The sequence below is a fragment of the Cucumis sativus genome, chromosome 7 (genome assembly GCF_000004075.3).
Source record: "Cucumis sativus cultivar 9930 chromosome 7, Cucumber_9930_V3, whole genome shotgun sequence".
Classification (NCBI taxonomy): domain Eukaryota; kingdom Viridiplantae; phylum Streptophyta; class Magnoliopsida; order Cucurbitales; family Cucurbitaceae; genus Cucumis; species Cucumis sativus.
Genome location: NC_026661.2, coordinates 15,505,135 through 15,521,163, shown reverse-complemented (window position 1 = coordinate 15,521,163; position 16,029 = coordinate 15,505,135). Strand labels below are relative to the sequence as shown.

General features: G+C 36.5%; 2 protein-coding genes and 1 long non-coding RNA gene across 6 annotated transcripts; 1 reads left to right on the top strand and 2 right to left on the bottom strand.

Annotated features, from left to right (window-relative positions):
* Positions 1-1,192: 1,192 nt before the first annotated feature.
* On the bottom strand, positions 1,193-2,128 carry LOC101222941. Its single transcript, XM_031889232.1, has 2 exons — positions 1,639-2,128; positions 1,193-1,377 (listed from the first exon to the last, which is right to left on the bottom strand). Exons 1-2 carry the CDS (start codon positions 2,126-2,128, stop codon positions 1,193-1,195), a joined length of 675 nt encoding a protein of 224 aa, XP_031745092.1.
* A 2,314-nt stretch (positions 2,129-4,442) lies between these two features.
* On the bottom strand, positions 4,443-7,393 carry LOC116405146. The gene is made up of 2 exons (XR_004218253.1): positions 6,341-7,393; positions 4,443-4,964 (listed from the first exon to the last, which is right to left on the bottom strand). It is a non-coding gene; the product is annotated as an uncharacterized LOC116405146 (long non-coding RNA).
* Positions 7,394-7,759: 366 nt separating this feature from the next.
* On the top strand, positions 7,760-15,953 carry LOC101223175 (accelerated cell death 11). 4 transcript variants are annotated; one of them, XM_031888889.1, is made up of 5 exons: positions 7,760-7,778; positions 9,598-9,672; positions 9,917-10,147; positions 11,452-11,624; positions 15,414-15,953. In XM_031888889.1, exons 3-5 carry the CDS (start codon positions 9,959-9,961, stop codon positions 15,664-15,666), a joined length of 615 nt encoding a protein of 204 aa, XP_031744749.1. In that variant the 5' UTR covers positions 7,760-7,778; positions 9,598-9,672; positions 9,917-9,958; the 3' UTR covers positions 15,667-15,953. The 4 variants fall into 4 exon arrangements, with proteins under 4 accessions (XP_031744749.1, XP_031744750.1, XP_011659189.1 ...); XM_031888890.1 differs by lacking the exon at positions 7,760-7,778 and adding an exon at positions 9,065-9,515 and having other exon boundaries at positions 9,839-10,147; XM_011660887.2 differs by lacking the exon at positions 7,760-7,778 and adding an exon at positions 9,066-9,515.
* The last annotated feature ends 76 nt before the right edge of the window (positions 15,954-16,029 follow it).

Here is a 16,029-nt window from a genome sequence, read left to right as displayed (position 1 = left end):
AATAGACCTCTATAAATAGGAGTTATTCTTCTCGGGTACGAAATACATTATTAATTCTAATAAAGAAAAATCCATATTGGAGGATTTCTCCACGAAGTTACTCAGATTTCATCACAAAATTTACGGAAAGTTTTCATGATATATAATAGATACCAAAACTTTCAATTTTGTATTTGATTTCGACCTAGTTTTAATTCACGAATATACTGATTAAACATGTGATCAATTATTAATTATTATTTTATATGAAAAATTGAATTTCATATGCAAACTTGGAAGTGTAAGACTCATTACACAAAAAATTTATAGTGGAAGCCCTAAAGAATGTTTGTGAGTGATTTCAATAATACATGTTTAATAATTAAAAATACTTCAATATTTTATTTACACCGTTAAATGTATTAAAACTATATTTTTGAGTGATTTATGAAAAATCAAAATTGATTTATTCCCAAACATGAAACATGCCTTTGTGAAAAAGAAAAAGAAAAGAAAAAGAGAGTTTATTTATCAATCTATATTTTATTTGAAATTTCTGTTTACAAAAATGAGGTGTAGGAGTAAGGAATTTGAATGAAGAGATAGTAAGATGAATGTATAGTAGAAAAGCAATCGTCTATGGTTTGGGACACTTTAATCTTTTGAGTAGAAACCTTTAGTGGAAGTGGAGCCAAATTCAATTGAGATCAACATTTTGAATCGTTGTTTATTTATTAATTGTTCAGTTGAGAAAACTCTGTTTCGCTTCTTCCTTAAATGGTTCTTATTTTTGGAGGAGACGAACTAAGTGTTCATAATCTAGCAGTTTTTTTTATTTCCTTTTAGAAAAAATGTAGTGGAAAAGAGAAGGGGAAAAACATGAGAATTAGATATTTGTTAGTATGGATGAAATTTGATAGGAAAAAACGAAATCTGACAGAAAGTGGGCTGTACCCAAATCACAAAATGTATCAACCAAATAAGTGGATGAATATGTGTCTCTGAAATTTTGAATCAAGAAAAGGAATGATGAACACAAATCCTTCTTCTCAACCAAATAAGTTTAATTTGGACAGACAGAATCGAACAAACAAACAAACAATGGATTGATGGATGAAAGTTAAATACGAAATTGTTTACTTTACAGAGTTAGAAGAACAACCGCATCCCCATCCCTTTTTTAGGAAGAACAATGAACCAAGAACTAATTTCTTCAAGAATCATGACCGATCTTCAACCTCTTGGAAGGAGGACAACCAAAAGCCTTCGCAATTGAATTCACAATCTTCTTCTCCGATTCCAAAATCATCTCCATCCGCTTGTTCTCCATCGCAATTCTGTTCATTTCCGCTTCCTTCATCATATCCATCTTCCAATTCTCCATTCCTACTAATCTATCTGCGAATAATCGGATCTCCGCCGCTAATTTTGAGCACATCTCTTTCCCCTCCTCCTCCTCCGCCGTCGCATACTCCTCCCGAAACCTAGAAACCCTAATGTCCCTTTCTTCTTCTTCTCCTTCGTCTTCATTGTCTTCTTCTTCTCCTTCGTCTTCATTGTCTTCTTCTTCTTCTTCTTCTTCTTCTTCTTCACTAGAATTTCTAGTTCTCCTAGCAACGATCGGCCGTCGGAGTATGTTGCTTATACTCTTTGATTTACTGCGATTATTCCTCTCCTCTTCCTCGTAATCGGAGTTGTAGTTATCGGATTTCTCAGCGATGTGATCATCTTGGTCGTTATCGAACGGAATGGAAGACATCGGACGAGCGGAGATTGGGAGCGGACCGCGTAAGAGGTTATTCATGAGGTCGAAGTAGAGCCAACGCGATGAAGATTGAGTACCGGTGGAGAGACGGTGTTTTTCAGAGCGGAGACGCTGGCGGAGCTTCTCCATCTTGTGACGACATTGGACGGAGGTTTTCGATGGATCGAAGTGGCTGTAGCCGCAACGGGCGGCGACGGTGACGGCGACTTCCTCCCACTGGTTGGACTTCAACTGGCCTCTTTCGAGAGAGTACCATTTGTCTTGGTAGGCGTGGATGAGATGGATGGTCTCCTGGTGAGTCCATGGAATCGGGTGGGGTTTGTCGGTGGAGATGGATTTAGAAGAGGAGAGTGATGGTAGAGGAGGTGGACGAGGAGTGGACATGGTGATGTGGATAATTATGATCGGCGGCGACGGAGGTCAGAGGAGAAGCAAGAAACTTGACATTAGAATAGAAGAGTGTGAGTTGCAAAGTAGAGTTCTTCGAGTGCCTTTCCAAATAACCCTATCTTAGTTTTGTGATTCAATAGAACTTCCAGTTTACGATATATATTTTATATTATAGGATGTAGGAGTCTCTATTAACACTTATCACTAATAATTACATGTCATATTTGTTATATTTGTAATATTGAAAAAAGAAGTTTTATGAACTGTTTTATTTTTATCTAAATGTTTTTGTTATCTAATGCAATTTTCCAAGTTCATTTACACTAAGCATGATCTCAAACGTATGTGATATAATTATACTAAACTTGGTCATCAATGTTTGTATCTCATCACTTGTCAACTCTTAAAAATTGATCTATTTTAGCAAAACAATAAGTGAAGTTCACAACTACACTTTCCTCAAATCCTACTTATCAACTCTTTAAGCCAAACAACCTTAAGTCTACTGGTCACTCTAATGTAAGTTTTGTCTTGCTTCCTTTTTTTTTTTTTTCAGTTTAGAAAAAAAATTAAGGGAAACTACAACAGTTGAAAAAATCTTTTCCAAAAAAACAAAAGCATGTCATTAGATTTTCAATAGTGAGTGAGTGTGTGAGATCCTTTTTAGTCAGAGAGAATATTTTATCAACGAAAAAAATTGTTGTGTTGCCTACAACTATGATGCTCAATTTTGGAAGTCTTTATGAGGTGAATCGGTAGACATGACAATCCATTTACATGCCTAAGGAAGAAGTTTCAAAAATCATAGGTGCAAAATCTTTTCGAAAAAAAGTTTGGTTGAATTAAATATCAATCAGTTGAGTACTTATGTACATTGACTCAAAAGTTGAATTTGCAATACCAATATTTGAAGAAGGTTAGTGTACCTATAGAAATTAGACCCATTGTTGTGGTAAATAATGACAAAGTTGAAGACGACATACTTTGTCAAAAATTATATGGGTTTATTGTAACATCTAATATTGAAGTTCATGTTGATGTGGGTGAGTTAGAGAAAAAAAATGTCAAAGTATGTAGTTTGATTAAAAATGAATCTTGCAAGAAAAAGTGTGAGAATGAATAACATGAGGATAGTTTATGACCTAGAGAGAAAATTGAAAGAAAAGTAAAAAAGCAAAGCAATTGTGAGAGAGTTAGGTGATGTTAAATATATATATTTTTAAATTTTGAAAAGATAATATAATTATTTAACAACAATGAGGACCTCACATCGGAAGGTTAAGGCACCAGAGCAGGAAACACTCACAAACACAGGAAGAACAACAAAAACACCAAAGAAAGAACATCCAAAGCACCAAAAGAAAGAACAACAGAAGCATCAACAATAGTACCCAAAAAAACAACTCAAACAACCCCACAAACCAGGGAGAAAAATAACACAAAGAGAACAACCCCATAGCCTGAGGACAAGTAGACAAAAAAAAGAAAAAGAAAAAAAGAAAAACAAGCTAAATAAGATTTTGAGCATCCTCATGCCAAGATACAACACGAGCAAGAACAAAAGTCTGAATAAGTTAAAATAGGATAATGGATTCACAAGCTTGACCACCATGGAGACGATGGTTTCATTCCTGCCAGATAAAGTAGATCATAGCACACCAGAGAACACGCTACAAGTTGAGAAATGTGCGCTAGTAGTAGTGGCGAGTTCATTTCACCAGCAGTAGTAGACACTTTTATAAGTTGAAAAAAACTTTATGTTTTGTTATACTTACAATTCTGTTTTTAAGTCTGATCATCTTTCAAACCTATAAGCTTCTATTTTGCATAATCAAATGGTGGAACTTCAGTCTCAGCCCGTTCTAGAGGGTTCTCAACCACTAACTGAGGACGAGATATGCGAGATAGTTTTGGATAGACGACTGGGCTACTCAAAGGGTCTTGGTTGGGGCCCAAAACCCAAGTTTAGGATGAGTGCCGCTTCATCTTCTTTCACCAATATAATATGTATGACTACCAGACACACATAGCAAAGGTTAGCGAACTAAAGGCGAGCCTTAAAAGTACTAACCGAAAGATCGAAGAACAACGTCTTAGGGAGGAGGAGCGAGATCGAAAAATGGCAGACCATGCACGACAAATGGAGGAGATGAAGAAGATGATCGAGGAGATGATTCAGGCGCAGAGAGGCCTGTGATCACTTGGGTTACACACTTTTCAATATTTAATTTGTTTAATTTTGCATATGTGATATTCTAATTATACTTTTATGTCATTTGTAGGTTTGACGTATGTAACTACAGCGAACTAGAGCATTAACTTTCGGGTGTGTTTTTTTATTAATGTATTTCTTTTGAATTATGTAATTGTTTTTTTGTGTTGAACATATTTCATATATATTGTTTTGTAATGAATGAAAATATTTTCATTTTCATCATTTTACAGCAAATTTTACTACGTTGTAGCTTAGTTAAATTAACTAAAACAATGACAAAATAAATATTTAAAGCCTTTTCCGATGCCACGTCGCGAAAGTTGTTTGCGACGTACTGCAACGTGTGTCGTGGAAATTTTCGCCATCATTGACGTGGTCCGCATTGGGAAACGTATCCCTGATGCCCTTTCTCCGACGTGCCTGCCGACATTGTCCATGACATCGCAATAACCTTCCCCAACGTTGCTTAGGGTTTTCGGCAACGTATTGCTGCGCTAGGAAAAACCTTATTTCTTGTAGGGACTTGATCTTCAAATTACTCGTTCTTCTTCATTTGGACTCCATTTTAAATGTTTTTCATTGCATTGAGTTCATAACAAAGTCTTCTTTCATATTCTGCCCAAAATATCAAAATAATGAATATATGTATGTTATGGGTTGAGAGTAAGGTACAAATAATTGGATCAATAATTGCCCCAACCCACAGTGTTGTATGGAAAAAGGAAAAGAAAAGCAAGGGTAATTTACCATTTCCATACTCAAAATATACACGTTGAATATAATAGAACACAAAAAAAACCAACATAAGACTCAGAATGTAAGTAAAGTAGGAGAATAAGGAAGCCTTAGAGGAATGAAGTTCGTTCACGTATTCGAACTTCGATTTCATTTTCATGTACAAGAGAAATTATGCAAACCAAAAAGTAACAAACAATATGGATAACTTCAAATATTTTTCTAAGAATGGAATTTATGGAAAGCAGTGACAAATTACATTCAAATGAAGAATTTCGCTTCAAAGATGAATTTGAATGGAATGACTAACAAACATAAAAGGGTATAGTAATAATAAACATACTCAACATATAATTTTATTTTGCAGAAACAAGTCACCAAAAGCAGTGAGAACATTTTTTCTTAAGTCCTATAAATGGAGGCAGTAGCAAACAATTCACATCAACCTAACGTGTCTCTTAAATGGAGGTAATAGCAAATAATTCACATTAACCTAGCATAAGTCCATTAAATGGAGGCAGTAGCAAATAATTCACATCAACCCAACTTAAATGAAGTACTATTTTGTAAAGATGAACATCACTGAAAGAAGAAATAATTAACTTAACAGAGTGGTGGACATACTAAAAAAGTGAAGATGTTTGTGCAAAAGAATAAGTGAGGATACAATGGAATGTGACATCAGACAACATACTTATAGTGCAGGGATGGTAGAATTTAATGATGCACAACAGATGAAGATTTTAAGCAGTAAGCAATCGGTAAATCCCAAGCAATAATGGATTAGACATGATTAGTTGACAATCCATATCAAAGATTGAAAAGAAAGTCAAAGGTGGTACAACAGAGGTAAGCTTAGGTATGAACATATCAAACAAGTAGGCAACAACAAAGGTAAGATTACTATATGATAAAAAAAAACAAATGTGATCAAATAAGCCAATGGAGTAAAAGTAGAATCAAACAGATTTACAGACATTAGTGGGCATGAATAGAGAGCACATAAATGTGAAAAAAAAAATGCATAGAGAAGCAAAATTACAGAACATGGAAAACACAGAACTCAGAATGTTTGCAAATGGAATGCACGAAAATGGTTAAAAAAAATAGAGATCACATAAAAACACATATGACCTAAACCCAGACAAAAAATACTTTGGATTACATAACCAGAAGAATGCGATTATATAAAAAAGGACAAAAAAAAAAAAAAATAGCACCACATAAAACAATAACAATAAACATGAAAATCATACCTCATCATCGACTTTTAGGAAATGTGTACAAATCCGAGAAAAATCGGCGACCCCTAGTGCTCTGTCGATGCCTTTACCATACTCACTTATAGCATTTGCCCTTTGAAGGCCATTTCAGTGTAGCATTTGTCCCTTAAAGGTTGTTTCCGTACACATGTACAAGTGACAAAGTGGAAATCAGAGTGACAGTAAGCCTAGCCATGCAATGAACTAGGGAAAGAGAACAGTTTCAGAGGCAACACATGAAAACGAAGCCAGTCAACGAAACCAGAGAGTGGAAGGAGAAGTGTTTCAAAGGCAACACATGGAAACACAACCATCAATGAAAATGATTGAGATCTGAGATTCGAAGAAAAGACAACAGGATGCGTCACGACAGAGACAAGAGTTTTAGAGATAAAAATGAAATGGGGTTGGAGGATGTGAGGACATATCTGAGGTTGGGAGAGGAAGACGAAAAGAGGGAAAACATAGGAGATAGTGTAAATTGGAAGAGGAAAACAAAGGAAATCAATACATGATTGAGATTTGGAGAAGAAAACCAACAGAGAAACAAAGAAAGAGGAAAAAGATGAATGAAAATGGATGAAGTTCAGAAAGGATGAAGGGGGTTTTCAGAAGGGATTACGACAGATAAATGAGGGAGTAAGAGACGTGTAATGGGAGAGTTGAGAAGGATTGAGAATGAGTAAGGGGGATTAGGACTAATCCCCATTTTTTTGTTAGTTTGAGCCCCAAACAAGGAGTAGCCCACTCCACTCCTAGTATCTTCCATATGGAGTGAATACTAATGTTATTACTCGCATTCCGAAACGATGTGGGGCTTAATGTATAGAAGAATTCATGCCTATTTCTTGTTGTATTGTGATTTACAAATATATTTCTAAGATTTTGGTTGATAAGCTTCATGTGTGGCTTCCTTCTTTTGTTAGTGATAAGCAGTCTGCCTTTATTCCTGGGAGGAGTATTATTGATAATATTCTTCTTTGTTAGGAGTTGGTTGGGGATTATCATACTAACTCAAGTAAGCCTCGATGTACTATGAAAGTTCATCTTCAAAAAACTTATAATTCTGTTAATTGAGACTTTCTTTTCGACTTGTTGATGGCTATTGTCTCCCCATTGAGGTTTGTGAGTTGGCCTAGAGCTTGTGTTACCTCTCCAATGTTCTTCATTATTGATTAATGGCTCTTTAGAGGGATTTTTTTTCATGTGAGGAAAGGTTTGTGGCAGGGTGATCCTTTATCTCCTTTCCTTTTTGTGATGATTATGGAGGTTCTCTCTCGTATGTTGAATCGACCTCCTTAGAGTTTTCAGTTTCACCAACATTGTGAGAATGTTAGTTTAACTCATTTGACCTTTGCAGATGATCTTATGATATTTTGTGCAGCTGATGAGTCCTCTCTAAATTTTATCAATGAGACTCTTCGTAAGTTTGGTGAGCTCTCATGACTATTTGCTAATCTTGGAAAAAGTTCTATTTTTGTTGTGGGGGTTAATAGTGAGGAAGCTTCTCGTTTAGCTGCCAGTTTGGGTTTTGTCCTTGGGTATCTCCCTGTTCGTTATCTTGGGCTTCCTTTACTTTCTGGGTTGTTACAGTCAACTGATTGTGCTCCTATTATTCAACAGATTACTAGCCAAACTCATTATTGGTTTGCTAGAGTATTATCGTTTGCTAGTAGACTTCAGCTTGTTCATTTTGTGCTTCGTAGTCTTCAGGTTTACTAGACTAGTGTGTTTGTGCTGCATGCAAGCGTACATTACGAGGTTGATAAAATCCCGAGGTCTTATCTTTGGAGAGGTAAGGAGGAAGGTAGAGGAGTTGCTAAGGTGGCGTGGGTTGGGGTGTGTCTTCCTCTTGAGGGAGGGTGGGCTTGATATCCGTGATGGGCCTTCTGGAATATTCAAGTACGATGAAGATTCTTTGGTTGATGCTGGCGAATTCGGCTTCTTTGTGGATTGTTTGGGTGGAGGCTTATATTCTTAAAGGGAGGTCATTGTGAGTGGTTGATTCTGGGGTTGGTCGGTCTTGGTGTCTTCGGACTATCTTGCATAAGCGAGATAATCTGAAATAGCATGTTAGGATGGAGGTGGGGGATGGTAGGCGTTGTAGTGTGTGGCTGGATTCAAAGGGAGGTCATTGTGAGTGGTTGATTCTGGGGTTGGTCGGTCTTGGTGTCTTCGGACTATCTTGCATAAGCGAGATAATCTGAAAGAGCATGTTAGGATGGAGGTGGGGGATGGTAGGCGTTGTAGTGTGTGGCTGGATTCGTGGTTGTAGGGTGGTCGTATCCTTCAACAGGTTGGTGAGAGGCTGATTATTGATGCGACAAGTCGGCAGGAGGCTAGGCTTGCTGAGTTCATTGGTCTGAAAGGGGAATAGAGGTGGCCGCAAGTTTCTATGGAGTTGATTGATCTATGAGATAGGGTTCAGGGTGTTAGTCCATGTTGTAGTGTTGAGGATAGATGGGTTTGGGTTCCTGGTTGCCATGGTGGTTTTTCGATCGCTAATGCGTGGGATACTATTCATCCTCGTAGTGTTAGTATTCGTTGGTCGGGTTTACTGTGGGGTGGGGGAATGTTCCCAAGCATTCCTTTTGCGCTTGGTTCGCCATCGAGACAGATTGGGTACTAGAGATAGGTTACGTCAATGAGGCAGGTCGGTTCCTTTGTCTTGCATTCTTTGTTGGGGGGAGGGGGTTGTTTTTGTTGTTGTTCTTTCTTTTGGTTCTTTATTTCCTTTCCTTGTGTGTGAGCTTTCTCCTTGTTGTATAATAATATTACATAGCTTTTGAAATTTGTTTGACTTTTGAGAAATAAGAGACTAGTAGGAATCAATACTCTAGCGGTCCAAACCAAACCAATGGAGGTTGTTTAAAAGAATAGACTACTGGAAATGTATGAGAGTTTATATTGCTTCACCGAATATGCGTATGTCCAGCTCTCTACAGAGAGGTTCCAATAAAAATAGAAGAAGGCTGAAGAATAGTTTTTCTTCTCACTTTTTATCTAAAGGAAAATGCTCACGAATCTTAAAATAACAGCTTAAATCCCAACATTTTTCTTCTTCTTTTTCTTCACAAAAGACCCTTTGGCTGCTTCATCTTCACTATATTTCATTGGCGCAACCAGCCACTAGAGACCCACGCTGCAAAGGAACAAAGGGGAAAAAACGGTTAAAAAATCAATTTTCTCCTAATTACGTACTTCTTCACAACTCTCAGCATTAGTTATATTTGCGGCGTTGTGGGTCGTAGGTTTCAGAGGAGGAGGGCTGCGGCTTCGGTTTCAATTTTCAAAGGACGACTAGGCGTTGGTTACGATTTTCAGAGGTAAGGGTATAATTTTAGATTCCCAAAAGGTTTTTGGCTTTGATGATCAGAATGAGATTTTTCTAGGGCAAATTTCTTTCTGATCGAGAAACTTTTCATGGGGTTTTAGTGTGGTTACTGGTTATTTAAATTTGATTTGTAAATGTTTGTTGGTTTCGATTCTCAGATTGCTTTAGTCTCATGGTTAAAAAAGCTGTGGCTTTGGAAATGAAAATATGGCTTTTAACTTTGGAAGATGATACAGGCAAACTGCTCGGAGTGAGGGACGGGCACCTAGGTCTTTCTGATGGGGGACCTTGGTGAAAAGCCGCTGCAGAATATATCGGAGTCGTTCAAAGCCCTTGCAGCCAATATAAATTCTGGAAACACCACGGTCGAGGTTGCACCGTTTTCTCGAGCCTGCTCCTTCATTTCACCTCTTTTTGGTTGCTTGGGCATAGCATTCAAGTTTGCAGAAATGGACTATGTTGCTAAGGTATTTTTATCAGTTTCTATCTTAATTATCGATGTTGTAGCTGCTGTTTGGTCTTTAGGAACTATGGGAGATGAATTGGTGTAAAATTGGTTCTAGAATTTTTAGGTCTGTTGGAGATCGAGTGACATTTGGAACTGGCCAAAATGTTTAGGTTGTGGCAACAAAATATCTGTTTTGCTATTGTTGGATATTGTTTTGAGGAACTTTTCCATTCTTACGTTGTTTGGTGAAACCTATAAACAGGATAATGAAGTGGAGGCCTAGTTTTATGTTTCAAATTATATACTACATGCAAAGAAGATTACTTGACACTAAGCTATGTGATAATGGACTAATGAATGTACACAATTTCTTAAGCTTGAATTTGTGTTTGTTGAGGCAATTGCTGATGAATTGGAATCTTCTGCTCGTCAGTTCACAAAAATTCATTAAAAGTTGCAACATTGGAATCTTCTGCTTTACATACCCAAGTAACACTTGATGAATCAAATTTATTTACAAAGGGCTTGTATGTTATTAATTAAGATTGGTTCTTCTTTCTGCATTCTTTTTCAATATTTTAAACAATGAAGTGGCTTTGAAATAATGAGATTTACATTGTGTCAGATACTTAGATAGTGAACATTTGTTTATAGTCGCAATGTTATGCCTGATAAATAGACCCTTACAAGTTAACTTATACATGTACAAAGATCTTGTTTGAATCTTTATGAGTCATGTTGGTAGAATCTGACGTGTATCAGTTATGTCACGGCTAATGCTACGAAATGTTCATCTTCTTATTCCTTTTTTCTTTTACTCTCTTATCTCTGTGGTTTTGCACCTACAAATGATTAACAAATTCAATTGTCATTTTGATTGCATAATATAGAAGAATGCATGGAAATTTGGAAACTTTCTGTGAAATCTACAAATTTCAAATGTATTGGCCTAGCATATGTTTTTTCTTTGTTCAATACAATATGTTTTTTAATTCTGCCGGGTACCTGGAAATTTGAAGTCTTTCTATGAAATCTACAAAATTTTGTGTTTTACTAGCATATTGAAGCGTGATTGAACGCATTTTCTTAGAAAAAAAGACATTTCACTCTTGAATTCTACTTTTATTCTTTTAGTGTAAGTAGCTTGGAACACATAAGGTTGGTATGCACATCACATTATTCCGGTTGTTTAAATATCTCATGCAATTTACTCTTCTCATAAAATAGAAGGGAAAAGTAAAAGAAGAAAAAATTTGCATGTTGTTTACCATTTTGTTGTGTCATGTTTGAGGTTTGATTGCTTATGGACTAAACTATCAATAGGTTAATGATCTCGTAGAATCATCCAAGTCAATTGTATCTCTACAAGCGTTGCTGGACAAAGATATTGAATCTGACTGTGTGAGGAAAGCTGGTAGCCACTCGAGAAATCTCTTGAGAGTGAAACGTGGGCTTGACATGGTCAGAGTACTCTTCGAGCAAATTCTACTTACAGAGTATGTATATCAAACATTTTCAATATCATAATGAACACATGTTTTAGGTGAATTTTAGCTTGAAGTAAGCAAGGGAAGGCACGTTGATCAATTTCTTTCACATTGTTACAAGGGAATCATCCACTAGTTTTTGGATTGCCTTTTTCATTATATTGTAGTTAGTCTAATTGGACGAACTCTTTGTTTCTGTGTCTTCCTCTACGCTCTAGCAACAACTATTAAATCTTTCTTGCTCTAGATTGGTCTCAAAGAAATATAGCTTGAATCAATATAATTTGTTTCCCATTTGAAGCTATAGTAAAGCTATCATTCATAATCTTCCTTTTTTGTCTTTTTTACTATCTATGAATGTTTGAGTCAACTTATGTTGTGCACCTCAACTAATCTCACGGGACTACTTGCTTAACCTTACAACATTTGGATATCAATGAACGATGTAATAAGGGCATTCCTCGAGACATTCCTGGGATGGAAGTTGTAATACAAACTCTAGACACTCCCGGGTGACTACTTAGCTATTTAGTTTAAAACTGCTTGTACACATTTTCACCTATAAATAAACACCTCCTACTCTCATATTGAGGGAGAAGATATTCATTCATTCAAAAAATAGTGTTTGGTATGACAACAATTGGTATCAGAGCACCATAAGCTCTCCGACCTATGGCTCTCCAGCGAAACCAACCGGCGACGGCACAACGATCTACTCAAAACCAAGAGGCGGAAGAAATCCCCGTCCTCTCTCCAAGAACCACATCGAGACGCTTGTTGTCCTTGGAGGCTTCGGTGGAAGGAATATAAATTGTTTGATAGTATGGGTTTCCATCTCAAAACCAATTGACCATGAGAGGAGTAGCCCATCTATCTTATATTGAGTGTGAGTCTCTTTGGATTTTTCAATGTGGGACTGTTAGCATCTTCAACATGCCCCCTCAAGATGATGTCTCCTTGGGTTCACCTATCTTGGACCGCATACCTGTTTGGGTTTAATGGGCTTTGATACCATATTGAAAGTAATAAACATGAAACCAAGGCTTACGTGAAAACCTAAGAACCGACAGAAGAACTTCCATGTTTTTAGTTTTATTATTTTCCTAATGAATGAATATAATAGGTACAAAGAGGGAGAATAGATAGAATACAATAAGGAGTAAAAAAGGAAAAGATTTAGAAAATAGGAAAAAATTTCCATATTCTTTTAAAAAAATACTCTAAGGACCAAGCCCACTAATATTAACACTCCCCCTCAAGTTGGGACGTAAATATCAATGAGGTCTAACTTACTAACACAAAAGTCGAAGTTTGGTTTGAGAAGCCTCTTGGTGAGAACATCAACAACAACCTATTGGCTCGAAGGTATGTATAGAATGCATATGCTCCCACTATCAAGTCTTTCTTCGATGAAATGTTGATCAATCTCAACATGTTTAGTTCTATCATGTTGAACTCAGTTGTTAGCGATACTAATAGTGGCTTTATTATCATATAAAAGCTTCAATGGTGTCTCACATTCTTGATGAAGATTAGATAGGACTTTCTGGAGCCAAATTTCCTCACATTCCCAAACTCAGAGATCGAGATTGGTGGCAACGGGGCATCTGAGGGGCTGGAATACATAGAGTTAGGCGAAATCATCAAGAAAGAAGGTTTGAAGTGCAATAAAGGAGGAAACTAGTCCAAGATTACCAATAACCCCATCCAAGAATTCAAGAATACTACCAAATTCATCAAGAAAAGAGGTTTGAAGCTCAAGAATGTAGGAGACCTAATCAAAAGTATCAAGAAGTTTCCCCAAGATTTCAATTGCTTTCAAAATTTTGCAAGAACCACCTGTTAGTATAGACAAGAAAATGAATTTTACTTCCATCAATAATGCTAGAGTTCTAATTCAAGTAATTTAGAAGAATTTCAACCTTCAAATTTTGGTCATGCTCAATTTTCTCAAAGAACCCATCATTATCCAAACTGGAAATTTGATTCTAGTGATTCTAGTGACTCCGATGATGTTTCTAAGACAGTTTGGGACAGAATAAGAAGGCGACCTATTGGAACATTTCCGATCAATCCGAGAAGGCTCAATTTACCGCAGATTTTTTGCAATTAAGCAAAATTCAACGGTAGAAGAATATCAGAATCTCTTTGACAAATTAGTGGCACCATTATGGACTTACCTAATAGAGTTCTGGAAGAAACATTTATAAATGGATTAATTCCATGATATCACACTGATGTGCAGGAAATAGTACCATATATGTCTGAAAATCATGAATGGAAAGCAGTGCCAGAGGAAATATTTGGCTATAAGAAAAATGATGCAGGAGCATGGGAAGTTTTGATAAGCTTGAAAGGATTACCAAGACGTGAAGCGACTTGGGAGATTTATGATGATTTCCCGCAGTCATTTCCTGATTTTCACCTTGAGGACAAGGTGGATTTGGAAAGGGAATGTAATATTAAACCATCGATAGTTCTACAAGTAGAAAAGGGAAGAGGGGAGTAGTACGTGTAAAGGAGGGACCACGGTGAGGGAAGTGGGTTATAGAAGAATAAAAAAAGAGGGAAAGTTAGTTGAAGTTTTAAGTAGAAATTCTGTTTCATCTTTGAGAGAGAAGATAACAGAATAAGTAAAGGGTTTTCTGTATTTCTCGAATTGATACTTCTATCAATTCGATTATTCCTTTCTATCGTAATTCCATTTCATTATTGGAAATAAAAATGAATTGTTTCATTGAATCTATGTTGGAAATCGAGTTCCATCATCTTTCTTTCATTATTTGATTCCCTCAAGTGAGTCGATCATTTTGGTGCTTTGGAGGATTAAGGTCCTTAGAAAGGTTCATTCTTTACTTGGCAGGTTCTTCACGGTTGTGGTAACACATTTGACAAGCTTGTTAGGGAGTTGCCATTGCTTATTGGACTTTTTGTTATATTCTTTGTTAAAAGGAAGAAGAAGACCTAGACCATATTCTTTGGCGTTGTGTCTTCGTGAGTGGTGTCTGGGATTCTTTTTTCCAAACGTTTAGTATATGATGAGTATTCATCATAGAGATGTCAGTGCTATGATGAAAGATTTCCTCCTCAATCTGCTTTTTGGGAAGAAGGCTAGTTTCGTTGGCTTGTTGTGGTGTGTGTATGGTTTTATTGATTTGTGGGGTGAGCGGAACAATAGGGTGTTTAGGAGAGTGGAAAGGGATCCAGGGAGCTTTGGTCCCTTGTTCGTTTTCATGTTTTCATTTGGACTTTGATTTTAAAGACTTTGTAATCAATGTGTGATAGTTGGAGTCTTTTCTTGTAAATGGAGTCCCTTTTTTTGTGGGCTTAGTTTTTTGTATGTCCATGTATTCTTTCATTTTTGTTTCTCATAGATAGTTTGTTATTTTCTTCCAAGAGAGAAAAATCAAGGTCATCTTCTCCATCTTCCACTAGGCCAACTCATGATGGTTTCATCCTTCACAATCATATCCTATAGAAACATGATTAGTGATTACAACTCAAAATTTCGACATCTACCATTTTTATGATTTTTTTGGACTTGTTTGGGGAATGCAATGGCCTCTTTTCCGAGACGTTTTCCTCTTTTGACTGCTTTTTGCACCCTTTTATTAATTATAGTATATCCTTTTAAAACTCCAATTGGAGCCTTTTGTTTTAATCAATCACATGTTTGGGGTTTTCTCCTTGTTTCATTTACGAATGAAATGGTTCTTTTACGAATAAAAGAAAAAAGAAATCATCCTCTGATGTAATTTGGTTGCAAAAATGTTGAACAATAGTTCCTGATAATGGCAGAGGCAATTCCTTGAGAGATCCAGCTTCAAAAGCATATGCACAGGTATTTGCTCCTCACCATGGGTGGGCTATCAGAAAAGCTGTTGGGGCAGGGATGTATGCTCTTCCTACAAAGGGACAATTACTAAGCAAGCTCAAAGAAGATGAAGCCTCAGCCAGAATCCTGATGCAAGATTATGTGGCTGCTTCTGCTCCTGTGATTCAGTATGTTGAAAAGCTCTTCTTCTCCAGAGATTTGGGCATAGATTGGTAATATATCAACTACAGATTATTATCTAAATACTTTGAGCTCTGTATATGTAATCTATTAATGTTTCTTGGCCCCTCACCCAGAAAGGAAAGAAGGAAAAATAAAAATGCAATCAACTAGAAATCTTTCTTTTGACTTTTATTGATGGATTTGTATCATGGAGCGTTGGCCTCCTTCCATTAAAGATTAAAAAACAATACATGGGAAAATAATGCCATGGTTCGTATTGTCACTTCGAAATATGAGTGGATAAAGAAATTTCTAATGTCATGAGTATTATTGCTGACTAACCGAAAAAATTTATTTGGATTTGGAGCTTATCGCATAGTTAGAAGTTTGTTGTTGAACTTGGGATGTTCATAAATA

Excerpts from the sequence above, each read along its gene's own strand:
- LOC101222941 (XM_031889232.1), bottom strand. The coding sequence starts at position 2,128 with ATGTCCACTCCTCGTCCACCTCCTCTACCATCACTCTCCTCTTCTAAA. Across the intron at positions 1,378-1,638 it reads AGAGGAGAGGAATAATCGCA|ATAGATTAGTAGGAATGGAG; the intron begins GTAAATCAAAGA and ends GATTATTCGCAG.
- LOC101223175 (XM_031888889.1), top strand. The coding sequence starts at position 9,959 with ATGGGGGACCTTGGTGAAAAGCCGCTGCAGAATATATCGGAGTCGTTC. Across the intron at positions 10,148-11,451 it reads AAATGGACTATGTTGCTAAG|GTTAATGATCTCGTAGAATC; the intron begins GTATTTTTATCA and ends AACTATCAATAG. Across the intron at positions 11,625-15,413 it reads GAGCAAATTCTACTTACAGA|AGGCAATTCCTTGAGAGATC; the intron begins GTATGTATATCA and ends TGATAATGGCAG.